Below are 26,240 nucleotides of genomic sequence, written 5' to 3'. Positions count from 1 at the left end.
CATTAGTGTGACTGGGGGTGGGTGGCTCAAGATGAAGGCATTCCATGGGCCTTGGGGGGAAGAGGCTCTTTCTCCTTTTCATTACCTGATTTTGAATTTCCCAGAACTGGTTTCTCTAAATGTCCCTAATTAGTTCATAGAAGCTGCCTGCCTCGGGGCTGGCTTCTCCTTGAGAACTCAGGACATTAAGCTTCCCCATCTCTCACCTGCCTCTTCACTCCCCAGAAGGCTTAATGTCAACCCTAGGTCACCAGAAACCACAGTTAATGAAAGAGGCAATCAGAAAGCATCCTTCTCTTTGCCAAAGATTTTTTAGACTTGAGATTAAGTCCTAGTTGGAGCCTGGTTGAGGTGCCAGATGAAATGGGGTCTGGGGTACATTGAAGAATGAACTAAAAGGGCCTAAAAACTGGCATTTTATGTTTCTTCCTCTCACTATGACACAAAGAAATGGGAGAATTGGAGGTGGAGATTAAGAGTAGGCCTAAAGTTAAATGGAGGACTCCAGTGGAAGTGGGTTTCCCAGAAGAGATTTGCATGTATGCCTCCATGGAAGTATTAGGCTGACATTAGAGTCTCAAAATCAGATGTTCACCATAAGACCCAGATATCAGGACCCCGGGGAAAAGAAGGTACCAGGAAGGGGGATGTTGAATTATACCTTTTTTCAGAATGACTTGCCTTTAGTATCCCAAGTGGGGGAGAAAGACCTTAACTCCTAGAGGATTTGAGGACAGGAGGGATAAGAGATAGGAAGCTGATAGATCTTTTAACTGACTTTAAGTATGCCATTTGGCTAGAGATACCTCCTTCATACTGACTCCTTCTTATGAAGATCAACTTTAGTAACTCTAGTCAAATGATCTGCCCTGATTTTAGCAATTTTGGCCACCCCAAGATGCACTGCTGGAGACATCTTGCAGGGATCATATCACCAATCTCACAGTATGCTTGGGGCTTGAGTGCTTTGGAGAAAGAGTCAGACAAACTGAGTCCTGTCCTCCAGAAGCTAACACTCTTCTGGCTGGACACTCTAACCTCATATTAATTTAGGGTCCCATCTCCAAAAGTTCTCTGCCCACTTCTGGACATTTTAACAACAACCCATCTTGCTCATATCCATTTGTCATCAGGTTCATATCCTATTTCTATCAGTGTCCCAACCCCCTTGCAATGGTAAAAGTCTTAGTTAAATATGGGTATTTCCAGACCCACCCTATTTACCTCCCTTTCCCCCCTCTATTCCCAAATAATCAGGCCACAAGCATTTTCAAGTATCTGTCTCTTCCTTTCGCTCTCTCAAAAAAAAAATAAATTGCAGAAGGCGGCAGCATATCTAATCTCCCCCAGCTCCCCAAGGCCCACCCCCCTTTTCCCTCTCCCCACCCCCTCCCATATACCCTACTCCCCAGACCCTGTCCCTCCCCCTTCCCCAAAAAATCCCAGAAAAAAAGCCACAGTTAGACCTTCCACTCATGCAAACCAGCAAGAAAAAGGGGGAAATTCATGGGGAAGGTTGGGGGGGGGGGTCTGTGACTGCCCCCAACACCCTTCCCAAAAAAATAAACCACCTTTGAGAAGAAAAAAAATGGAGAACAGAAAAAAGAAACTTGAGAGAAATCAAGGGAATGTGGGAAATTGGGATGTTGGTGAGCTCAAGCCTCTCCCTCAGCTGAGAAGGCCGAGCCTAGTGGCCCCTCAGGTCCCAAGCCTGGGTTGCTCCAGAAGTGCTAGTCCCCTTGCATTCTGGAATGTGAAGGGGGAGAAGAAGCAGGAAGGGATGGCTGAGGTGTCCCAGGTCCTGGGAGTGTGTGGGGGTGGGGGGTAAGGGGAGAGGGATTTTTAGGAGAGAGGTTCCTGGATCAGGAATCCAAGTGTCCAGCTCCCCTAGCTTCTCTGTGCTCCTGGGACCCAGGCATCCAGCTCAGGGGGGCGGGGCACATGCAGAGAAGTCCCCCCCATCTGGGTTGGGTCATAAAGGAAATAAATAAGAGGAGAAGGACTTGGACAGGTGAGTCCAGGCTGAGGGGCCTTGGAGGGCAGGTGAGTCCAGGCTGCAGTGGTACACAAGGGATCAGAGTCTCTCTCGGGCTGGGACCCAAATATATGGCCCTGATAGCTCCTCAATGATACGTTTTACTTTGTGGTATATCTCCTCAAAGGTTTCACCCTCCACAATGGCTGTAAGGGTGAAAAGAAAGGAAAGAGATAAGGAGTGTTGTCGGTTTCTCAGTGTCTCCAACTCTCCCCCAGAAATTCCCAATCTCTTTCTTCCCATTCCCCCACATACCTGAAAAACACTCTGTGAACTCCTGCTCCAGCTTGGTGGCTCTGTCAAAGGCTTTTCGGGCCTGATCTTCTGTTATCCGCTTGTTAATTTCTCTAGGGAGAGAAGATGGGCAAGACAAATGAGACAGTAAGGACCCCAGCCCTCTCAGTGACAAAAGCATAAATCAGTAGGTAAGGAGCTGAGGTGCCTTTGGAATGTGTCTGGGGGAAAGTGGGACAGCCATGAACAAAAGTGATCATCTCAGCAGCCTCTGGAGCCAGGGCCCCTACATCGAAGGAATACCCTCCAAAAAACCCAACCAAACAAAAATCTTTCCAGAACCTCATCTCTCTGGTGTCACTGTGGGAGTTAAAATCCCAGAAGCACTTGGGTCCAGGACAGAGACACATATGACACACAAGGCTCTATGTCCTAATGTGGTAAAAGCTGAAGGCTTTTCTGAGAAAGCTCCAGGTTAGGGACCTTGGAAGCACAATGAGTAATGACTGCCATGGCTGAAAAACCAGGATAGCCCAAGTCCAGGGGCTATAAGACCCTGAAATGCCAGAGAGGGCCCTTAAGATCCCATATTCTGAACCCCCAAAATCTAGAGAGGTAGAAGTCAACACAAGAGATCTAGATGATGCAGGTTCATCACTTGCCCTCAAAAGTGCATCAGGACTCAAAGCTCCAATTCATGAACTAAAGTAGGAGAGATGAGTCAATCAAAGAAAATACCTACCAGTATCAAAAAAAAGTATTGCAGATCTAGGGATCTCCCAAAAGAAGTTAAGGCTGTAACAATCACAATCATTCTCAAAGGAAAATGGGACTTTCTACAAAGACTTGCTATTAATGAGAACAAGCCTCGAAATCTTAAATAGTTTTAGAAAAAAATTATTTGGTAGAGGAGGAAAGTTGGAAGAAGTCTTCCTGCTCAGTCATGGTCAGGCTTACTTTACATATGGTTTCAGAGAAGAGCTGTTGTTTGTCCTCCTGCTGTCTACCCTGCCAGACACTTCTCTGACTCCCTCTGCAGGCTAACGAAACTGGAAAGAAGTTGAAGCTTACAGGGAGTAACAAGGGGGTTACAGACAGGACTATATAACTCCTAGCAGCATTTGGGACCCCTTCTCCCATCCTTAGGGAAAGAACAAGGAGAACTAAAAAAACGGGCATTTCATGGAATTGAGTGAGGCAGGGTCTTAGGTCCACAGCCTTATTCCCAAGTGACAACACTGCTCCTCAGAAAAAGTTCCCTGGAAACTTGACATTGACTTGAATTATCTCGCCACCACTTGGTGTGTCTTTATGTCTGCGTAGTAAGATGTTGGGTAGGAACCAGGCAGTGCAGGGAACCGAGACATCGGTGATTAGGCATGTGAGGATGCCCTGATTCACACACCCCTCCCCCATCTTGTCCCCTGGAGGCTTGGACAGTACTCACAGGATGTTCTCCAGGGATCGAGGTCTGATGAAGATGGCAATAGGGTGCAGGTGGGCCGCCTGCAGCCGCCGCACGGCATTGGCCGAGACGTCAAGGATACAGTGCTTTCCCTGGGGGGCAGCGGGGGGGGGGGGGAAGGGAGAGGACAGTAGGGTGCATAGGTGGGGACAGAGAGAGTGGGGCAGGAGAAGACAGAAGCACCCAAGTACGGAGGGGGAGAGAACATGGAAGGAGAAGAAAGACAAGTGAATAAGGAGAAAGTATGGAGGAGTAAAGACAAAGGGAGGAAAGAACAGAAAACGTATATAGAGAAATAGAGGAGGTAGAGGATAAATAATGATAGATTAAATGACAGAGAGAGCAAAGGAAAAAGGAGTACAAATAGGTAAAACAAGGATGAGGAGAAAGAAACACAGACAGAGGGAACAGAGGGAGAGAATGGAGAAAAAAGACAATGACAGAGAAAGGGGGAAGGACAGACAGACAGGGACAGGGAGCAAGAGGGTGGGAGGAAGATGAGGGAGCAGAAATAGGAAGAAGGAGAGAGAACAGATGGATGGATAGAACAGGTATGCAGGCAAAGTGAAGGGGAAGGAGACAAAGAAGAGGGAGAATGGACAGAGGACAGACAGATGGAGAAACAAGAAGAGACAGACGGCAAAGAAGGCAGGCAGATGGGGAAAGGAGGAGCAGAGATGGGAGGGAGGAGGAATGGGAACAGGAGGGCAGATGGGAGAGGGAGGAACCATCGACAGGTATCCACACGATGCCAAAAAGAGAGAGAGAAAGCAGAGAGCGAGTAAAAGAATGGGTATGGGTCATACAAACACACAGAAAAAAAGAGGCAGAGACCCCAAAATTGTAGAGAAAGAAAGACAAAGGAAAAAACAGAGAGAGATTGAAAGGGAGAAAGGCCAGCCAGTCAGAGAGAATGAGGGCAGATGTAGGAGAGAGTTAGGTTGCAAAGCCAGGAAAGGGAAGAAATAAAGCAGAGACCAACCAGATGGAAAAAAAGGAAATAGGGCACAAGAATAGGAGGAGGGATAAGGGGGAGACATAGAAAGAAAAACAGGCAAAAACATACCAAAGGAGTTGGGGGACAGCAGGAGATGAGGGAGCACAGCAGGTGGGGGGTGGGATCAGACAGAGGAGCAGGATAAGGAGTCAAGACCCAGCAGGGGAAAGAGACAGAAAGAGAACAGTTAGAGCGAGAGAGCTAGAGGAAGGCGATGGGCTGGGGGAGGTGTGGGGGGAAAAGGGACACTTGCGGAGCCCAGGCCCCAGGGCGGTACCTGTTCAGCCACCTCTCGTACAGACTGGACGCTGGTCCCATAGAGGTGGCTGTTGTATTGGCCGGCCTCAATGAACTTGTGAGCCTGGATGTCCTTCTCCATTTTCTCTCTCGATGACACAAAGTGGTAATCCCGGCCATCCACCTCATACTCCCGCTTTGGCCGCGTTGTATCTGCCAGGAAGGCCCCCACCCCAACCTGAAATCTAGTCACCGTTCCTCCCACTGCATGGCCTGCCTTCATGGAACTTAAAAATCCAAACCCTCTGTGGCCTCACTGTGCAGCCAGCTTGTCTGAGGTGGGGTGACAGTAGGGAGGGTAGGAGATTGGGAGACAAGTATAATTCCCAGCATTTCTTGGGGCAAATGACTCACTGGCTTGAGAATGCTGCTGTCATTCAAGGGTTTGGGATAATATGGTCTCCAGCAATCCCTCACCTTCCTGGTCCCTAGCTATCACGTGATTACGGACTATATAATTCCCAACAACTTTTGGGGCAATTCATTCCTTGGGCAAAAGATTATGTGGCATACTAGCTCATTTGGAAAGGAGATCTTTGGAGGCTATACCATACTGCTTCCCCACTTCCAACACCCTCAGCCCAGTCACTCACGGGGAACACAGGATCCAAATTTGTCAGGGAACTCAGAGAGGAGGTCGTCATTGGCCCTATCCTTGGTTGGGCCAAGAATGATGATGGGGCGAGCATAGTGCACTGAGAAAGGAGATGCAGAGTCAGAGTTAAAAGAAATCTTCAGAGTTAAAAGAAATCTTATGGTAAGGGGACAGAATCAGGACAATAGGTGAAGAGAAGAGGCTGAAGAGAGGCCAAAGGAAGACTTTCAAAGGAGACTGTGTATGGGAAAGAATACAGACTTCACCTTCCATCTGTGTCACTGTCTCATAGCTCAGCACTGTGTCTTCTCGACCTAAAAAAGGTAGATGGGTGTGTGATATGCCTCCTTCCCAACTCTCCACTGTCCCCACTCCCACCCACCTTACAACCCCTGGCCTCATTTAAGCCCATCATTTGAGACATACCCACCTTGAGATCCTGAGCTAGAACCCCAGTCCTAAGAAAAAAATGGGAGAGAGGTCACTGGATTCCTCCTCCTTAGCTCCTCCACTCCCCAAAAGCTTTATTTTCTTAAACTTTTCACTTCTCACAGGCTCAGCATTCCCCATCCTTTCTCCAAGCTCACCTTGGCCTTTAACCTTGACCATTCCCGGCGCTCGACCCTGTGGGGCATAATTCGAGTTAAAGGAATATATAAGTACTTTAACCTCTCCCTTCAAATAACTCCCTAGACCTCTGACCTCCAGAAGTAGGAAACTGTCCCCTTTTTCCTAGGCTTCCAATTTCCAAAAATCCTGAAGAGACTCTGAATAGATAGAAAATGGTCCCTTCTGGTCCCTTTCCTTTTGATCCGTATTCAGGCCTCTAAATATTACAACATCCAACGATCCCTGAAGTCTATGCTCTTCTGAATGAGAAGCTGCCTGCCTTTAAGACTCATGAATGTTATGGACCCACAAAGGAGCTTGGGAGAATTCCACTTTGAAGAGTTCAAAGGTTATGATTTCCTTCACTAAGGGTTATCTGTCCAACAGGAAAATCTGCATTCTCAGATTTGCTGAGGTCAGCTGAGGACCTTCACTCACCTCCGTTTACTAGGGATGAAGCCAATGTCATCGGTCTCACCATCTGGCTGGACACGCCGTGCCTGCCACCATTCCTCATCACCAGCATCGATCACATGCAATACATCCCCAAAACGGAAACTCAGAGCCTGGCTCAGGAAGCCACAGTCCTTGGTTTTGTCATAGTCAAACAAGGCCCTGTTTGGGTTTGGAGAAGGTTAGAAGAGAGGTCATGGTCTCACCACACACTTACTGGAAAATAAGCAGAGAGTCTAGTGGGATACAAGTAAATCAGCAGATTAGGGGAATGAGGGCAACAATGGCTAGCGCTTGCGTTAGTGCTTTAAGGTTTACAAAGTTCTTTACACATTATCTCATTTGATTCTCAGAGAAGCCCTATGAAACCCTTTATTATTAGCATCCCCATTTTACAGATGAGGAAACTGAGCCTGAGGAGTAGATTTGCCTGATGATCAGCTTTTCCTGAATCAAAGTCTGGCATCCCATCCACTATGCCACCTAGCTTAAGCTCCAGCTGAAAATGTTTGGATAGACAGCTGGACAATCATAGGAAGAGAGGGTTGGGGCAGGGTGGTTAATGGAAGCAATGATAGATAATTACGAGGGACTGGAAAGAGCGTTGGGGTGAGAGAACAAGGGCAGTGTGAGAGAGTGGTAAGATGAGAGAGCCCCAGGAGGGTTCCTGAGGAAGTGAAAGGGATGCGGGGAACAGGAAGAATGGCCAGGGGAATGAGAGATAGTGAAAGGATGGGTGAATAAATTACAGAAGAAGGAAGAAAGGATGAAAAACTAGAAAGAGAAAATGGAGCCTGGGCTATGATCTGGTATCAGAACACAGGTGACTGGGACAGGAAGGTAGATGGAGAGACAATGTGGAAGAGTGGAAACAGGCTTGCATGAAGGGGGGGCTACAGCTGTATGACCTTGGGCAAGTCACATCATCTTTTGGGGTCTTGGTTTCTTCATCTACAAAATGGGGAAAATAGCTTTTATACTACTGAGCTCACAGGATTGTTGTGAGAACTCAATAAAATGATACATTTTAAAGTGCTTTGAAAACTGTACAAACGTGAAGAAGACAGAGCAGCCTCACATGGTAGAAGGAGAAGCCAGACCATTTCAGCTATCCCAGCTCTGATGCTTCCCTGACTGAGGTTGAGCCAGGCATTCCGTGCCTCTGCTCAGGTTTCCTTTCCCTGGAATGCCACCCCCGAAAGCCCAGCCCTTAAGGGAAATGAAAGCCAGCGAAGTGCCTATTGTTGCAATGAAGATGAAAGCAGGAGGAAGCGTGAAGACAGAGGGACAAGAAAACAGCTAGGGCATGGGAAATAATGATATGAAATTATGACGGATGAAAGGGTGAAGGGGGTGTAGATGAAGAAAAAGGACCAAACTCTGACCTGATATAAAAGCCTCGTTTGGGGTTACTCCGAAGAGAGGCAGTCCCAGAACCCAAGCTGCTGTTCATTAGCTGTTCCCGCAAGTCATGGATTTTGGCCTCAAATCGACTGTACTCTGAGAAAAGAGGAGAATTCTCTCTGTCACAGGCTGATGCCCCTGTGGCCTCGTCCAAAGACAGTCACTTATATATATACCTCCCAATCCACCCCAGCTCTTCTTTTCTGTTCCTTTCATTGGCATGACCTGAGTCACCTCCTTAGCTTTCTATCATTCCTGAATGATTACCTTCTGGTTTGTACTGAGCAATGATAGTGACAGTCTGGCCGGCATTCTTCAGTGCAATAGCAGCTTGTTCGTGGGTAGCATTTCGAAGATCCACACCATTGACCTGAGGAGAGAGAGGGATTGGATGAAGGTCACTCGGGTCTAACTAGGTCATATTGCCAGAAAGATCCCTATGGACCTCAGAGTTTGGCCTCAGGGATAGGGCTGGACTTCCAGGGTCTATTACCAGGGAGCCTTGGTGTCAAACTGAGATGGAAAGTAGAGTCTTATGTATCTGCTACAGAGTCTGTAAGGATGATTAGGTTACAGGATTCATGGGTTCCCAAAGCACTTCCTCTTTAACAACCAGGAGCTTCATTGGATGGGGTAGTTGATGCCCTCACCGAGAGAATTTGGTCCCCCTTGCGAAGCTCTCCACTGAGGTCAGCTGGACCCCCAGCAAGAATGAAGGAGATGAAGATGCCTTCACCATCTTCACCCCCAACGATATTGAACCCTAAGCCTGTGGAGCCCCGATGGATCACAATCCGGCGTGGCTCCCTGTAGGGATGGAGGGTACAGGGGTCACAACCACACAACCTAGTCATCTCCTAGGACTTCTCAATCATCAGTGCCCATCCGAATTCCCCTGCTCCTCTAGGTACTCAAGATTCTGGCCCCAAGACCCTTCCTTTTTTCTCCCCACCTCCCAACTTCAGTTTCACTCAGGATTCCAGGTATCTGGTCTTTCCCCACCTAGGAATATCCTCCTCTCCCAGCAGCTCTTTGGCCACCGGGGAGTATCGACGGGGGGAGGTGGGTGTCATGGCTGGTGGGTAATCAGTGCCCAGGTAGCTACTGTGGCTGATCTCATTGTCCAAGTGCTGGGAATAGGCTGGGGAGAGACATAGACGTGAGGCCTGGCAGGTGGTTCAGGGAAGGGAAGCCCCCCACCCCCATCCTATTTCACCACCCTGGGGAGCCTCTTGGTATTTAGATTATAGATTTTGAGGGGGAGTTTTACAAGCTGTGTTATCAAGGGATTTGGAGAAGGAGAGATTCTCATAAAAGGTGATGTCAAGGGAACTGAAAAGGATGCATTCACAGGCAGTCATGTTGGGCTGCTTCCCAGGGAATGATGTCAGGGTCTGGAAGATTCTTACAGGTAAAAGCAGGTATATTAGGGATTCTCACAGGGAGAGATTGCAGAGTTGGGAGGGGGCAGAGGGTGATGTTGGGCTACACAGGAGACTCTCATAAGGGGTGATGTCAGGCGGGGGGGCTCTCACAAGTGGTAATGTCAGGTGGGGCGTAGCTATCACTCAGATAGGTGTTGCTAGGTTTGGCCACTTTCAAGTAGACGACATCATATGTGTTCTTCAGGGCAGCCACAGCATCTTCATGCATCACGTCCTCCAGCCCTACACTGTTCACCTAGAAAGGGGAGAACAAAGAGAGGGACCAGATCAGAGGATAGCAGGCACTGAACTGGAGGAGCCAGGAAAGGCCTGTCTGATCACAGTCAGGCTTGTGGGTGCTAGGGGAAAGGGGAACTCACAGCCAGGATTTTGTCCCCAATCTGCAGCCGTCCATCTTTGTGGGCAGCCCCACCCTCAATGATCTTTGTTACATAGATGCTATTATCTCCCGGGATGTGCTGGTTCCCCACGCCGCCTGCGATACTGAAGCCGAGCCCTGGAGAGGGAAGGGAAGAGAGCCAGGAGTTGGAGCTGAGAGAGCAGGAACAGCAGGGAGAGCCAAGGCACAGGAGAGAACCGGGGGGCCACTGTCCTTGAAGAGAGGCACAGTGACAAGTCAATGAGCACCTTTCGGTCCCTTGATGAGCTTGATCTCCATGAGCTTCTCGGCGGGGGGCTTCCGACGCATGACATAGAGACGGACAATGGAGCCTGCTTCCTTCAGGGCTTCCACAGCAGCCGAGTGTGTCACCTCCCTCACGTCCACCTCATTGACAAACAGGATGCTGTCGTTGACCCTGAGAGGACAGCGAAGCAGGGACCTTCAAACTTTGGTTTCCCCCTCCCCCACCAGTACCCGTATTCTCCTTAGGGACTCAAGCATTAGGATTTGTGATTCTTCCCCGCCCCCCCCCCATTCCTCCTGAATATATATTTCCTCTCAGGGCCTTAGCTCCACAGCCCCCAGTCCCCTCTCCCTCAGAGACCCAGGCATCCAGGCCTCCACACCTGAGTCGGCCATCCTGTGCTGCAGCACCCCCAGGAATGATCTTGGTGATGAAAATGGATGGGTCATCGCCAATGTGTGGGTTGTCGGTGCCACCTGCGATGCTGAAGCCCAGGCCTGAGTTACCCTGGGTGGAGGGGAGTAAGGGGAGAAAGAATCAGCAGCTCCTACCTCTGCCTTGTTCCATTGGTAGAGTCCTCTCCATAAAATCAATAGGAATAAAGATACAGGGGCAAAAGGAGGGGTGGGGTGCCTGGAGCAAGGGAATTGGGGAAAAAGGAAGGAACAAGAGCTAGGAGGTGAGGGGCTGTTAGCAGGTAAGAGAATTAGAGGGCTGAAACAGTGAAATCAGAGAAAGAAGCAAAGAAAGAGTCTGAAAAGCATGAATAAGATGGAGCTAGAGAGAATAGGGGCACTTACTCACCCGCTCCAGGGTGATCTCCTCATACTCCATCTCCCCTTCTGTCCCGTTCACCTGCAGCTCCAACACAGGCCAGAAACACAAAACAGTGAGACAGACATTCCTGCCTTAGTAACCTGCAACCCTACTCCCTTTCCCTCTCCATTTGTACCTCCTCATTAGGTTTTCTCCACTTCCTAGTTCTCCTCTCTACCTACCTACCTAACCCTCCCAAGGTCCCTGTCCCCTAAATCTGACCAACTCACATATCCAGGGGCTTCAAGAGTATCTGTATTCACAATCACGGGGGGAGAGTTTGCCTGTGGGAGAGAAAGAAGAAAATACCATAAGCCTTGACCCCAGAGAGTGTTTGTGCTGGGGCAGAGGGGAGGGTCCCCACTAGCCCAGCTCTTCTTCCAGTTTCCACAGCCTCAGATCTGTTCATGGGCCCAGGTATTTTTCCCTTCATTGGCTTTTAAGCTCTCATTTCCTCACTTCCCTCAGGGAACCCTCAAGAAATGTCCATCTGGTTGACAGATTCTAGAAGTCCTTGAATATCTAAAAACTCCAAAAAAGGATAGGGAGATTAGAGGGTCTCAAGGGAGTCTTGGTTCTCTCACTCCAACACTTAAGGTAGTCTGTGCACTTGTATGTGTGCACCTACATATGTGTGCGTTGTTTGTGTATGGCTGCTAGTTGGTGAAGGGAGATAATGTATCCACAAGAAGTAGCTTTTAAAGGAGAGAGGGAGGGGAAAAGTTATATAAGGAGAACAAAGGATGGAGGGTAAGGCTGAACAAGCATAGGGGAACAGAAGAGAATTTCTCATACTACACACATTGATATACAACCAGGGTCTCAGAGACAAGACATTACTTACAATGTCCCCTTTCCAACTATCTCTCAGGAATCCAAGGATTTCCAGGTGTCTTCCCTTGAATCCTCAATTCCTCCAAATTTCTTTCCCTTAATCACACCCCTTCCCTTTGGGGACCCAGGGTCACTCCGTCCCCGTGGGTTTGGCAGTGCCATATTACTAACTGTTATCGAAGCAATGAGCATGAGAGGGGAACAAACAATTAGTCTCAAAGGAGGCTCCTTTGGAGTGCCCTCTCCCTTCCACAGCTGTATCTCTCATGCCCAGGATCTGAAATAACACATCTCGAATCTTTTTCAGTCCTATCTTCACTCGTGCCCTCCTCCCCATCTCTCTCCCAATCCCTCCCCAGCTCCTGTGGAACAGGGAGGATGGTAAAAGACATCCCAGTTCTTGCTCAGATGGTTTCTCCCTGCTCTATCAAGGAAAGAGTTAACACAGGAAGAAAGTGGAGCTAAATTTCTCCCTGATGTCACTCTTCTTCAAGGTAAGGCCTCGGGGTGTCAAGGGGGAGGGAGGACCTGCACCCACAACTGAGACGAAGGAAGGAAGAAGACTGAGTGCTTCCTCTATTGTCTTCTGTTTTTTGCCCAAACCCTAGTGCACATCTCCTGGATCTCCTCAAGCTAGCTCCTACCCCATCTATTGTCAAGTCTTCTTATAGCCTCCATATGATCCCCATCTCCGAGGTTCCCACCCAGTAGTATTTCCTGTGGTCCACCATTCATCCCCATCCTCCATCTCTATCCATTATCCCTGTGTTCCCATTATTCATTTACATTCCCTTCTTCCATCCTCTATATTCTCCATCTCCCATTCATTTTCCAACTTATATCTCTATCTCACATCTCATACCCTCTACTCCTAAACTCTCATCCCATAATCCCAGCCTTCTATTCCCCATTTCTTATTCCATTTTTCTTTCTTATCATCTACCCTAGATCTCTAACCCCCAACCCAAACACATCCATCTTCCCACCTCCATGCCATTGGCTCCCTTACTCTAAATTCCTATTTTTCCCTCTGCCCCATCTTTTGCTCTCCTAACCCTTGAATCTCCTATATACTTGTGTCCTTAGTTGTCCATCCCCATGTCCTGCTCTCCCAAACCTTTATCCCTATCCCTTACAGCGATTACCTAACCTGCACTCACAATCCCTCCTTCCCTCTAACTCCTTAACCTTTTACATACTCCTTCCAATATAATTCCTTCTCAGTTACCTAATTGGCTCCATTCAGCCAAGTAGCCCCATCCTATTTTCCATGCCCTTCTATATTAACTTCTGCCCAGACCCACAAAGTGCTTCCTTTTATAATTAAGGGAAAGAAGAGGGGTAACATGTAGCATCTCATCTCCCAGCTAAATCCTTTCCATCTCCCTCTACCAGCTCCCATTCCTAATCCTAGCTATTCTCAACAGAAGCAAATTCTGCAATAACCTTGCCCTCATCCTTCTCACAGCATCCCAATTCTCTTTTCCCTGAGTCTTTCCCTTCCCTACTACTCTTGTCTCTGACTTCCCAATACCAAAGACCCAAAACTCTACACCTCTACTAGACTCCCTGTCTTCCTGACCCTTGCCACTTCCTGCCCTTCACCCCTCTAAGACAGCAAGGTGGTATAGTGGGCAGAATGCTGGTCTTAACAGTCAGGAAGATCTAAGTTCAAATCCTGAGTAGGATTTCAATGTACTAGCTATGTGACCTTGGGCAAGTCACTTAACCTCCACTTCCTCATCTGTAAAGTGTGTGGGGGGGGGGAAGGACCAGTTTGAACTGGATGGCCTCTGGGGTTCCTTCTACTGTCTATGATACTATGATGATCTATTTCCCTCCAGCTCCCTGGGATTAGTCTCATCCAGTTATCCTTTCTTCAGGTTCCCCTACTTCAGGCTCAGCTCCTTCCTTGAATGGTGTTTAGCAGCAGAGAGAGCACAGCCCCGGAGTCGGGAGGACCTGAATTCAAATGTGACCTCAGACACTTGACAGTTACTGGCTGTGTGAACCTGGGCAAGTCATTTAAACCTGATTGTATAAAACAAACAGATAAAACACCCTTTCCATAAACTTAGCATACCACCACCTTCCTCCCAGTCCCCAGTACCTTCTTTCCTCTAACAACCAACCCACTGGAATGCATCAGCATGAACCTTCAATCATCCACTACCCCTAGTCTGTATCATCTGACATGACATAGGCAGATAGAAGAAGGGAGAAGCGATGGAGAAACCGGGGGTATGGTATGAGATTAGAGTTCCTGTGAGACACAAAATACCCTTTTACTAGATTAGGGGGTTGAGCCCAACAATTATGAGAGACTTCTTCCTCCTTGAGACAAACACACCAATAGATAGAAAAGGTAGGAAAAGAGAGTAGGGCTGTTTGGATCCTGCTACCCCCACCTCCAGTGCTCCCAGCCTGACTAATACAAGGCATGGGGGTCCAGGGGAGTTGAGGACTGGAGATACAGTCTGAGAATTTGAGAAATGTAGATCAGGAAAGGGGAAGGAACTTTGCAGGAGGGAAAGGAAAATATAGCAGCAGGCACCTAGGAGGGGAGTGAGAAAGGGAGAGTATGAATGGAGGAAAAACAGGGCAGGAAGTTTGAGGAGAAGAAGAAAGAGACAGAGATAGAAAAGGGTAACAAAACTGAGACAATGGTGGAAAGAGACAGAAACAGGCTAAAAAATGAGAGAGACAGACAAAGACACAGGATATGGACTAGAGAGAGGGATAGAGGTACATTAAGACAAGGAACACAGTTAGAAAATCTTAGAGAAGGAAGAAAGGAAGGGAGAAATGAAGAAAGAAGGAAGAAAAGGCTCTGCCAAACTGAAATGGAGTTGATAAAGCATTAATGGAAGCATTAATAAGTTATGGAGTCTGTGCTGCCTCTGTGTGTGTTGGTGGGGGTTGTGGCACGGGAAGACCTAATGTGAACGAGACAACTCTTCTACCTCACTTGGGAGGGTTCTCCCCTTCTGGGGAACCAGAAGCCCTAACTTCCATTTCCCTTCCTTGTCTAGCTCCAGAGTCCGCTGCTCTCCCCATGACCCAGGAAGCCGCCTCTCCCATCCCCGACCCCCACCCTGGCTCTCTTCCCCCGTACCGGCCCTTGGGGGGGGTGGCAGCGGCTCCAAAGCTCCAAGGGACGGGGGAGGGGGCCACCTGGGTCTCCTACCTTGAGCGGGGAGAGGTGGGCGTGGCCCACGACCCCACTGACGGCCTCGAGATGGGACAAGTTCCTCTCCGACACGTGCACCAGCTCGGGGGCGTTTACCTGGTTGGGAAGGTGGGCCGGGCTGTGTTCCAGAGGGGGCGTGTCTTCATCTTGATAGCGGTATTTCTGGGAATGAGGGGGAGGGAAGGTGAAGGTAACAGGGCAGTTCCAGGTACCTGGGATTCCCCAGTCTTTCCTCGTCCCACTCCCTCCTGCTGGCCTCCCTCCACCCAGATCTAATTGCTCCTAGCCAGCCCAGGCACGTACAAGTGTCCACACCCCAAACCTTCCCTCAGCATCTTCCCTCAAACATTGAGCCATCTTTCCCTCTGTTCTCGATGCACAACTCTCTCTGCCCCTCGCAGTTTCCAGTTCCACTGTCCACTTCTCCGAACTATTTTTTCACCTCCTCAGGTACTTCTTTCCAACCCTCTCCGTGTCGTCACCCCTTTATCAGTCCTCAGTCCCCCAAATCCTCAGTGTCCCACCTTCCGTTTCTCATCTTCTCAGTTCCCAATTGCCTTAACATCGCCATCCCTTAAGTCCTGTTTCCCATTCCCTCAGTTCCTGGTTTTCCAGCCTTCCATCCCTCATCCTCAGCCCCCAATTCCTTCTATTTCCTCAGTTCTTACAGTTCTCTCATTTCCTTAGCTCCTCATCTCAATATTCAACTTACTATCCTCTCAGTCTCCAGTTTCCCATTCTTTCAGCCTTCTATCATTATACTATGTGCCTGGTACACAGTAGGCACTTAAATGTTTACTGAATTGAAATGTTTCTCATCTTCTCAGTAACCCTTTAATTCTTCAACTATTCCTTAGGGCTGGTCCCTACTCCCTCAGTCTTATAATCTCTTTGTATACAGTTCTCAGATTTTCCTCTTTCCAAGTCTCCCACTCCCTAAATCTTGTTTTCAGTCCCCAGTCCCTCAACCTTCCAGGTCTTCAGCCTCCTTATTCTAAATTCATTTCACCAGCCTCTCAGTCCTCAATCCCCATTTTCTCAGTTCTTACAGTCCCCCCCTTCCAATTCAGTCTTCAATCATGCCCCTATGCTGAGTTCTCAGCCCCCCATGTCCTAAATTATGCTTTTAGTCACTTATGCTAAAGTCCCATCTTGCAGGAACTTAAAGTTTATTGATTATTACCTAATCCCATGCTCCCTCTTTGCCCCTAATATTCCAGCTTCTCCAGCCCTTGTTCACTGATACAAATCTCTCCTCTCTGCCTCCATCTCCTACAGCTCAAAGAGCCTTTCTCTCCATTCTCAGATCACACTAACATTTCCTTGCCCACTTTGCAAGTCCAAAGCTAGGAGTCATTCACAGCTCTAAGACACCCAACATTCCAGATAGGAAGTATGTAATAGCACTCCCCAACCAGCATCACTTTTACTCTTCGGTTGCAAAGGTCACAGATTCAGACCCAGGCATTAAAACGGCTCTCCCCAACAACACACTCCCTGTACCTCTTCACCCCCACCCACAGCCTCAGTTGTGGGATCAACCAATCCTGCTATTCCTGGGAAAGGGTTAAGAGAAAAATGGCAATAGAGAACGAGGAGCATAGACCCAAGTCTATAGGACAACTGGATTCAGCTTGGGCTACTTATGGGCTAGGAGTGTGAAGGCTGGGAAAAGAGTTGAAAAGGACCTTTGAGAAGAATCAATATCCTCCCATCAGACTCTTATTCTTTTTCCATTCTCTAGTTTAAAGGAGGACATCAAACTAACTGGAGGTAGAGACAGGGGAAGGGAAAAGATGGAGATAAGTATGTATGTATGTGTGGGGAGGGTATAGTGTTCTCTTTTCCCCATTTTCCTCTGCCCCGGCTCTGCCCTCCCCAACTTTTCTTCCTTTCAATTCTATTCTCCCTGTCCCTCACTGTAGTTCTCATTGATTGTACTCACAAAGGTGGTGAAAGGTTCTATCTGGTCCTCCCTAATTCTGAGACATCCTACCTCTGGGTCATCCAATATGTGAACTGGGCAGATCTGGTCATGAATGATTCCACTGGACTGGATTAATTCCCCTTCCTAAGAAGCAGCCTCCCCAAGCTCTTTGGGTGTCCTTTGATCCCCAAGCTCAAATACTTTCAGACTCTGGGGTTAGGTTCCTGAGTAAATCTGAGGGTAAGTGTATTCGGAGGACCAAGCATCCTCCTCCTGGGAAAAGTTTTCAGGAAATGATAAAGAAAAGCTGAATCTCAATAAAGTTTAGGATACATTGGAAAGGAAAAAAGAAAGGGATAAGATGTCATTCATTTCCTGTTGAGAAGCATCTCACGATTTTTTAGGGTGTAACTAGAGAATAAGGAAGCTAAAGTGCCCTTATTCAGACAGTTTCAATATACTGAGATATGGTTTTGAGAATTTTAGGGAGTGCTATAGTTGAGCACCAAATCTGGGGACATGCCATGAAGGGAATAAAAAAAAAAAATCAATCTTCTGATAAATTAGAAATAGGGAACATTCAAATAATTTGGGGGAATCGTGCAGAAAAGTTCCAGTCATAAAAGCTCAGTACAGTCTGGACCACAGACTGAGACTTAGGAAGGATACTCAACTCCAAGAAAATACCCCAGCTCCAGTTGCATACACCAAAAATCTTTAGGTAAGTGAATGGAAAAATGTGTGGGTAACAAATCTCTCAAACCATTTTAAAAATATTCCCTCCACGACTGAATTATTAATCTTAACTATCCCCAAAATGTCTGGTTTGATAATACTCCTCTCCCATGAAAATATTTGGGGTACAGTTAAAATAAGAGAACAGAAAAGGGGAGGAAGCTTTATAGGACCATAAGATTTAATTCATCTTTGTTTATCATTAGGTGCTGCAAAAACAAAAGGAACTGTCTAAAATCTTGTAAACTGAGTATGAGAACTATACTCCAAAGATGCCTTCTAAAACTGAGGAGTAGGGGATGGGGGGAAGGGGTTAGAAACTTTTATCTCTGCAGTCCTCACCTCAACCCCAGGAATAGAACAGCCTAAGGGAAGGAAGCGTCTAGGACTGGGGAATACACTACCCTTCAAAATGTCAACACTGGAGATAAATGAAGAAAGGAGGTTGGTGACAACATTCAGTACCCAGAGAATTTGAGGATATACGAGGCTAAAAAAATAGGGGGAACAGGAAGAAAAAATGCCTGTTCATCTGGGGTGAAAGGAAGAGGAAGTCCATTCCTGAAGCCTCAGTGAAGTGCAGTGAATATGGGAGTAGGAGGGAAGCCTTTATGCCCCCAATACCAAGAAGCAGTTTAAAAAATGGACATTGCTCTCATTTCTCTGAAACTCACCCTTACCAAGAGGCGGGGAGGGTTGGCTGGAATCCTCAAATTACTGGAGGATAGGGGCAACAAGAGTGGGAGAGAGGACCTTGTTGCTCTTTCTCCTTGAGACCCTTCACCCCTCAGGCCACGCATATGAATCTGGGGTTATGGTTTGAATCCAAAAAATATAGATGCCAAGGAAGTACAACAGGATGGGGGGAGGGTCACTGCTCCAATCCCACTGGGGTTCACCATCTCTGAGGCCCAGGGCAGATGTTTACACCCCCTCCCCCCATTAGACTCTAGATAAAAACTGAAAAGGACGTGAAAAGGGGGCTCTGTGGTTCACATCCCTTGGGACCCTCCTCCCCAGCCCCCCAGGCATGAAAGGAAAGCAAATGAGGGCAGAATCCCCAAGGAACGTCCACCCTCGGGACCCTGTGCCCAGTAGAGGGGAAGGGATGCTCTTGAAGCTTGCACCCCGAGATTCGGGGTGGGGGTCGTGAAAATGGGAGGGGGGCCGGGAGCCCATACCCCGCCGCACGTACCACGCAGAGACACATGGAGGCGAATCTGTTCCGAGCCGACATGGAGGAGGGGAGGGGGATAATGGGGGAAGGGTGAGTGGGATATTAGGGGGGGGGGGGTCCCAGGGTAGGGGGAGGGGCGGGGGCTGCGGCGCCGGCAACTGGAGGCTGCGGCCGGAGAGGAGGGGGGAGAGCAGCGCCTGCGCAGTGCGGGAGAGCGTCATGGGGGGGGGAGGGAGAGGAGTGAGGAGAGACCCCCCCCGGAGCCAAGCGCTCCCCTCCTGCCTTCCCGGCTGCGGGTCCCCCAGGCTGCTGCTTCCGTTGGGCGCCCCTATTCAACTCCGCCCCAAGTCCACACATCCTCAGAACTTGCCCCCGCAGTCCTCTCTGGTCCGCTCCTTCCCCCCCCCTCCATCTCCGAGCAGTCTCCAGAAACCTCCCTCCCGGGCACAGCTGGTCCACGGGTCCTGAACCAGCCTCTCTGCGGCCCCGCACCACTGCTGAACCCCCAGACCCATCACCCGCTAGCTCCCCCTGCCCAAAATAAGTTTTTCTGCCCAGGGAAACCTCAAATGGAGAGTGACCTCCAAACTGCCAGAGGCAGCGCCAGTGGATGGCCAGCCCTGGCACGTGAAGCTGTGTGACCCTGTCTAAGTCAGACCCCCTGCTGCCCAGGGCCAATTTACAATTGCGGAGCACGTGCGGGGTCTGCAGGCGGGGTGGGAGGCCCCTACAGCAATGAAATCCCAGGTCCAGTAGCAAGGGCTAATCCTTCCACGTTTAGCTTCCCTCAAAAAACTCCAGGTCTCTCAAGCCATCCATGCCCATCAAATTTTCCTCAGCTTTCTTAGAACCCGAGAGTCTTCCCTCCCCAATATAGCACAGAATTAGTCACCCGTAGTGTAACACCCAGAGTATAATAAATTGCATTGTAATTTAATCAAGGACCCTTGTAAATTCCAAATTCGGGTCCCCAGGGTGTTGGGGGACTTTCTTATCTGAATTCTGTGAAAGGCCCGTTTCCAACTTTCTAATACAAAATCACCTACTTTAACTCAGGGTACAAAGCAACTTATCATTAACTGCCTTACAGAGACTTTAACTCTTTTCTAATATAGAGGTACTTCCTCCTTTACAACTGCAATCCAGTTGCCCCTCCCCCAAGACTCCCTCAAAAGTGAATTTCAGGGACATTTCCAAACTCTCCCCCTTTGTTCCTAAACTTCTAGAGATATATACCCCTTACTTATACAATTCCCCTCCATATTGGGGACAGACTGGGGGAAGAGAGTGGTGTTATATTTGCCTTTGATTAGTTTCAACACTTTCCCCTGATCCCTAAAAGGAAACATCCTTAAAGCCCTCTGCCTCCTCCAAAATTTAGTAACAAAAGCTACACATGCTCTCAAATCCCAGAAGTTCACCTTCAGTGAATGCCTCAAATGGATAGCTGTCGTTTCTCCAAACCTTTTGAAATGCCCAAAACTGCCATCAGATTCCAAGGGAGTTGTCCAAAACACTTCCCATTGAACCCCAGATTTTCCAGGTCCCTCAGACTCAATTACTTTAAATTTGCTTTCTGGTTTAAAAAATTGCTTTCTGGTGTCTCTCAAATGCCTCAGAGCAGAGGCATCTGTCAAAATCTGGCGCCATCATATCGGTTTTTTACTCACCACCATCGATATAGTTAGCCACAGACCCCAAAAGGACACCCAGGGCTCCCACTGTTTTTTAAGCTTCAAATATTGGTCTGGATGACTTTTTTAATCTAATAGATGCCCTTAAACTTCATTGATGCCCCAAAACCCAAGTCAGGAAAAATGTAACACAGGGAAGGGCACCCTAAAAGGACAGGGTCCTCTCCTGGATTTCTGGGGTCCTGCCCTCCCCGAATAATCTTTTCTTACCCACCTTAAAAATGAACCACTAAATTTCAGACAATAGTCAAGCTTCCAGCTAATCGATTATGCCCAAGATATACTGTACCCAGCCATACCCTGTATCTCTCATCCCCCTTGCTCGGCTTTCCTCGTGGACCAAAGTGTCAACCCTGGCCCCAATTTCCTTCCTTCCCTGAAAGAGAAAAGCTTCTGAATGAAAGAAGACATGAATTCCTGAAAGTGATGGCTGCTTGGGGGAATCAGGATCTTTGGGTCCACGATCTGGGGATGAAAGGGGAAGCGGGGAAAATCGTACAAACTTCCCAGTTCTCCAGCAGGGGGCAACATTCTTTCCAGCCTCCCACCCCACCCCCATTTCCTTTTTTCCCTCCATTTTCCGTTTCCTGTTGCCTAGCAACGCGGCAATCAAGGACTTTGCCATTGCCTTGACAACCGTCTCCCAGGGACACGAGATAGGTGGGAGGGGTGTCTGATTCGATCTGAACAGACCTCCATCTTAGGTAGCCCAGGCGTGAGGCCTCCCACTGCCGGAGTGCCTCTCCCAAAGACCCTACTGCCCTCAGCTGCCCTGAAGCCCACCGCCTCCAAGTTTCTCTAATTAGGACCCAGCCACGCCTCCTCCTGGGCCAACCCCGCCCCTTAGGCGGCTAACTCGGCCTCCAGTGCCCCGCCCACCACCCTCCATGAGGCCACGCCTCCATCCCCATTCGCTCCCACGGCCTCACCCCCACCATCCCCCGTTCCAACCCCGCCCCGCCCATCTCGGCCAATAAGCAAGGGCTGGTGGCCGGTCCGACTCCGCCCCCGGCGTGCCCGAGTTGCCCAATTAGGGCCGCCCGGAGGGTTTAACTGCTTCGCGTCCGGGTCTCTGGCCAAAGTCAACCGCCCCCTCCCCCACGGCCCCGCCCCCGTGCTCGCGCCCCCAACCTCCGTGGGCCCCGCCCGCCAGCCTGCCAAGCCGCTCTAGTCGTCGCCGGTTACCATGGCAACGGCGCCAGCGCAGGGAAATAGGAGGTGGAACTAGGAGGTGGAAGGGGGAGGCAAGTGGGTTGGGGGCGGGGGCGGGAGAGACAGACAAGACAGACAGACAGACAGACAGACAGACTAGGAGATAGAAACAAGAGATGGAAACCGGCGTCAGGGTAAATAGACTATGGGAGAGAACCAGAGGTAAAGGCCTCCACAGGGCGAGGAGCCAGTGTACTCAGCACAAGCCGAAGAGTGCTGGGACACAGCGTCCCCTGCCGGCCTCCCCTGTTCTACCCCGGAGCCCGTGGACTGGCCGGGACTACGACTCCCGACAGGGCCCAGGGCGACAGTTCTAGTGTACTTAGGGGCCTTCTACCCCAGGGACTCATGGGAGTTGGAGTCCCACCTTCACCAGCGCTGAAAAGTTTTCGAGGCAAAGAAATCTCCTGTTTTCCCCTGAGCCACCTATGTGTCCAATCTCCCTTCCTCCTCTCTGTAGGGACCCTATGGCACCAACGTTCTTGGCTGTTGGCTCAGTTCTAGATCAGAATAAAGGGAGGCTGTTTCCCTGGACTTAGTGAACATCTTACAAGCCCAGGTTTCCTCCTCTTTCTTCTCTCATGCCTATTTTCCCATGCTCTCAGAAAGGGTTTGTACCCAACACCTCAATATAGATCTTTCCTTTTGCCTGTATCTATAGGAAACATCACCAAGGGAGGCATAGGGGGAGGGAAAGAGGGGAAGGGGAGGGGGAGAGAAGGAAGCATGTCCTCAAGTGTCCCTTGTTTGCTCAGGCCTTTCCCTCCTGTGTCCCCAAAGTGCTGGCCCTGGGAAAGGGCAGAGGGGGGAAAGGGGGAAGACTGAGAGACACAGAAGGGAGAATATGGCAGGAGAAACATGAGAACAAGATGAGGGGAGGTGGGGGGGACATCAAGGACATAAAACATGGCCCTGAGACACAAAGACAAACAGAAAAAAAAAGTGGCAGAAACAGGAAAACAATGAATCCAGGATAAGATCCCCAGAGAAAGGCCCCCAAAAAATATGTGGGGGGAAAGGTAAAGGTGTGAGGTGGGATAGCAGATGCTAAGACTAAGAGGCATCCAGGCTTGGTTTCCATGAAGTCCTTCCCATATCCTGTATCTTCCTGAGGCCCAACTCTATGCCAGCATGTGCACATGAACATCCATGTGCATATGGTGGGATATGTGAGTAGCCTTCCCCCTAGATGCTGTAGCTCCCACTAAATATAACCCCTTCCCCATCCTATGACTCACCCAGACCCTGCTTCCCCCAGCCAACACTTCCTGTCCCTCCTATTCCCCACCCTCCCAGCCAGCTACCTGCCTAACCCTCTACAGAGGCATCTAACCCCCAAATCTCAGATTCTCCCATGAGGAAGCCAGGTGTCCTTCCCCCACCACCACCACCCAGGCCATTCTGCCTTTCACAGACTGGCCCCTCCACATTCAGCTTTCTCTCTGACTCCCCCAGTTTCCCCCACCGCCCCCAGTCCCCTTCTATTCTACTACTCCCCCTCATTCTGCCTACCTTCAGTTTGCCTCCATCCCAAGCCCCATTCAACTCCTTAAGGCCTAGATCCTTTCCTTGGTCTGGGGGGGGGGGGGGTCACCCTCCAAATCCAGGGTGTCCTTCACATCCCTCCCCCTTAAGAGCCTGGTTGAGCAGGTCTGGAGTTTGTCTTTCCATCTGCTTTTCTCTCCCCTCTCTCTCCTGCTGGGGACAGGAGTGAGAGCTAGAGCAAAGTGAATGGGCAAAGGCAAAGGAGGAGTGAGAACACCTGCTTGAGGGTCTCCCAAATTCATCACCCGCATGATGCCCCAAATCAGCCAATTCCTGTAAGCCCATCTCAGATTCTTAGATTTCTCCTTGTCCTAGAGTTGGGGACCCAGTGAGATAGCACCCCAAATCTTAACCTCCTCTAGATTGGTTCTTTAAAATGGTTCCCAGTCTCAGGCCTTGACCCACTGAACCTTTACTACTCCCAGTCACCCTCATACTGAGTGATCCCCCAAAATAAGTATGGCCTCAAATTGTGGTAATATTCTTCCAATGAGCTTTAAGCAATTCCCCCAAACCCAAGAGTATCTCTCGAGGCCTCTCATTCTCCCCCAAAATTGACCTAGAGTCCCTAAAATCAAGCCTGCCTTCTCCCACCCTGAAGACCCCTCCACCCCTAAAACATGAACTTCTCTTCCAGTATGAGCCAGGCTTCCCCCAAGATAAGCATCCCCCATGTCCCCCGCAAATTCCAAACTGCCAGGCTCCCCCCAAGCCACAGAACCCCCCCCACATTTGTGCTCCATATAGACACTTGGGGAATCACTCCAGGGTGCCCCATGGCTGCCTCCAGTCTTCCCTGCATTATCTATATGCCTGTGTTTCCCCAATCCGGGGAGACAAATCCTAAGCACCCTACTTCTACTGATCTTTCCCTAATGGACCCTAGGCTCCAGATAAGGCCTACCTGGTACCTCTCTACAAACTCTGTTCCCCTTAGATATCAGCCTTTTGACACCCCTTTCTCCACACCCCCCCAATATCCTGCTTACCTTGGTTGTCACGATACAGAGACAGTCCATGTTTGGGGGGCTGGACGCTGTGGCGTGTGGGGGGCTCTGACTTCATTAGGATCTCATTCCCCCTTCAGCCAACTCTCCCCCCTCCCCCCTCCGTACCCCACTTTTTTTGGGGGGGCGGGTGGGGGGAGGGGTGAGGAGGGGAGGAAGGGAGAGGGAGAAGAGAAAGAGAGGGGAAGCGTGGGAGGGAGGGGAAGAGGGGCCCCAAAAGGTGGTCCCCCGAATAGAAGGCAGAGAGCTTGGGGGGTACCCACCCCAATCTCAGGAAGGGTGGGGGCGCAAGGGGCTTGAAGCCCCAGGGGCCGGAGGCTGAGACATGAGCTGGGGTGGGAGGGGGAGGGGAAGAAGGGGTGGGAGAAGCTGGGATGGGGGGGGTCTTGAGAGAGAGGCTAGGGAGGGTCTCTCTTGGCAGCTGGGAAAGGGGGAATGGGAAGGGGGGGTTGGAGGCGGCAGCCACGGCCAAGGGAGCAAGGAGCTGAGAAGGGAAGGCGAGAGAGGAGAGAGGAAGAGGGGGGAGGAAGGGAGGGAGGGAGCAAGGGATGGGGGGGGAAGCAAGGGAGGTTAACTCCTTCAGTGCTTGGGGGAGCCCGGATACACGGGGATGAGGATGGAGATGAAGGAGGAGATGAAGGCAGAGTCACAGACACACACATACGGATGAGGACAAAGAGAGAAACATACACAGGTCACAGCCAGAAAAACAGGCACAGTCAGAGTCACGGAGACGCAAGAAGAAAGGCATAGAGATGTTGAGAGAAAAGGATGAAGGCAGAGGAAAGAAAAATAAAGTAACTGACTGGATTTCTTGGCAGGGGCAATGGTATGGTGGGGAGCACCTGTGAGTGGGAGGGGACCCTGAAATATTCTTGAGGCAAAAGGGGGGAGGAGGAGAGGGAGATAAAGAGGGATTAGGAGCAGGATTCTGAGTCCCTGGCTGCCTGCACTGGGGGAACTGATGGCCTTGGCTTCCCTTTGGGGTGGTTTTGAGGAGGCAGGGAGGAAATGTGGCTATAACCAGGACTCTGTAGGGCCAGAAATGTGACAAGCAGAAAGACTAAGGGAGGAATGTAAGAGGAAAATATTGTAGGATGGAACCCAGATATTCAGCCAATGGCATCTCTGGCTTCAGGACGCAGGGCTTTGCACTCCTACCCTAGAACTGAAGTTTCTTGCTCCAGTTTCATTCCAATATTTCTTTTCCTTCTGTTGCCACACCCAACTTCCCTCACAAACAGATTTCCCTTAAGGATAAAGGTATTGAGACCCTTGCCCCAAGGCCCTTACCAGATGATCACAGACAGCAGCTTCATAATAATCCAGGATATCTATGAGGAACAAGTGGGAGTTGCCCAGTCATCTAGTTCTACGTGCCCTGGCTTTCCTTAGATACTATTCTGAATAGCACCACCGCTATCACCCCTTCCCCCTAATCAACCCTCCCAGGGATCCAGTAGTTTCAGTCCCTCTTCTACTTACCCAGCAGAGCCTGGAAGAGGTCACTGTGCAGCACTGCAAGGAGATGAGGTGCCCACTGCAAGAGTGGGGGAGCCAGAAGCCAAAGGGCCGATCTAGGGACTGGAGAGATGAAGACAGGATTATTGGGGTGGAAACACCGAGAAAGACACCTAGAGAAATACATGCACATCTCTTCCCAATCCTTCTCTACCCCTCTGTCCCTCTCACCCCAGTCATCGATAGAGGAATCCCATGTTCCAAGCTTCTACAGACCCTTAGAACTCCAAAACCTCCCCTCCAGAACCCCTGTCTCTAACCTCCTGGTTCCCTTGGCATCTCTCTCTGTCATTTTAATCTCCCTAATCCATCAGGATTTGAGTTAAGCCCCCTTCTCCACCCGCCCAGATTGTTAAGTAATGTAATTTCTCTTTCCCAGATCCTTAGGCATCCCAGCTCCCTTGTTAGAAGTGCTCTCTCAG

The 26,240-nt window shown here is 49.6% G+C and overlaps 1 protein-coding gene across 8 annotated transcripts; it reads right to left on the bottom strand.

The window, feature by feature from the left end:
- Positions 1-1,267: 1,267 nt before the first annotated feature.
- On the bottom strand, positions 1,268-24,796 carry DLG4 (discs large MAGUK scaffold protein 4). Of its 8 annotated transcripts, none has more exons than XM_072641255.1 (21): positions 24,280-24,796; positions 15,097-15,162; positions 11,207-11,260; positions 10,965-11,015; positions 10,543-10,667; positions 10,162-10,331; positions 9,894-10,030; positions 9,625-9,769; positions 9,092-9,230; positions 8,740-8,896; positions 8,357-8,459; positions 8,071-8,185; positions 6,671-6,847; positions 6,211-6,247; positions 6,054-6,081; positions 5,890-5,937; positions 5,622-5,723; positions 5,009-5,181; positions 3,717-3,826; positions 2,291-2,382; positions 1,268-2,181 (listed from the first exon to the last, which is right to left on the bottom strand). In XM_072641255.1, the coding sequence occupies exons 1-21, from the start codon at positions 24,307-24,309 to the stop codon at positions 2,075-2,077; spliced, it is 2,166 nt and encodes a 721-aa protein (XP_072497356.1). In that variant the 5' UTR covers positions 24,310-24,796; the 3' UTR covers positions 1,268-2,074. The 8 variants fall into 8 exon arrangements, with proteins under 8 accessions (XP_072497356.1, XP_072497353.1, XP_072497354.1 ...); XM_072641252.1 differs by having other exon boundaries at positions 10,965-11,024; positions 14,998-15,162; positions 24,280-24,432; XM_072641253.1 differs by having other exon boundaries at positions 14,998-15,162; positions 24,280-24,432.
- Between the last annotated feature and the right edge of the window lie 1,444 nt (positions 24,797-26,240).

Source organism: Notamacropus eugenii, chromosome 2 (genome assembly GCF_028372415.1).
Source record: "Notamacropus eugenii isolate mMacEug1 chromosome 2, mMacEug1.pri_v2, whole genome shotgun sequence".
In the NCBI taxonomy this organism is placed as follows: Eukaryota; Metazoa; Chordata; class Mammalia; order Diprotodontia; family Macropodidae; genus Notamacropus; species Notamacropus eugenii.
This window is presented reverse-complemented; position numbering and strand designations above follow the sequence as displayed.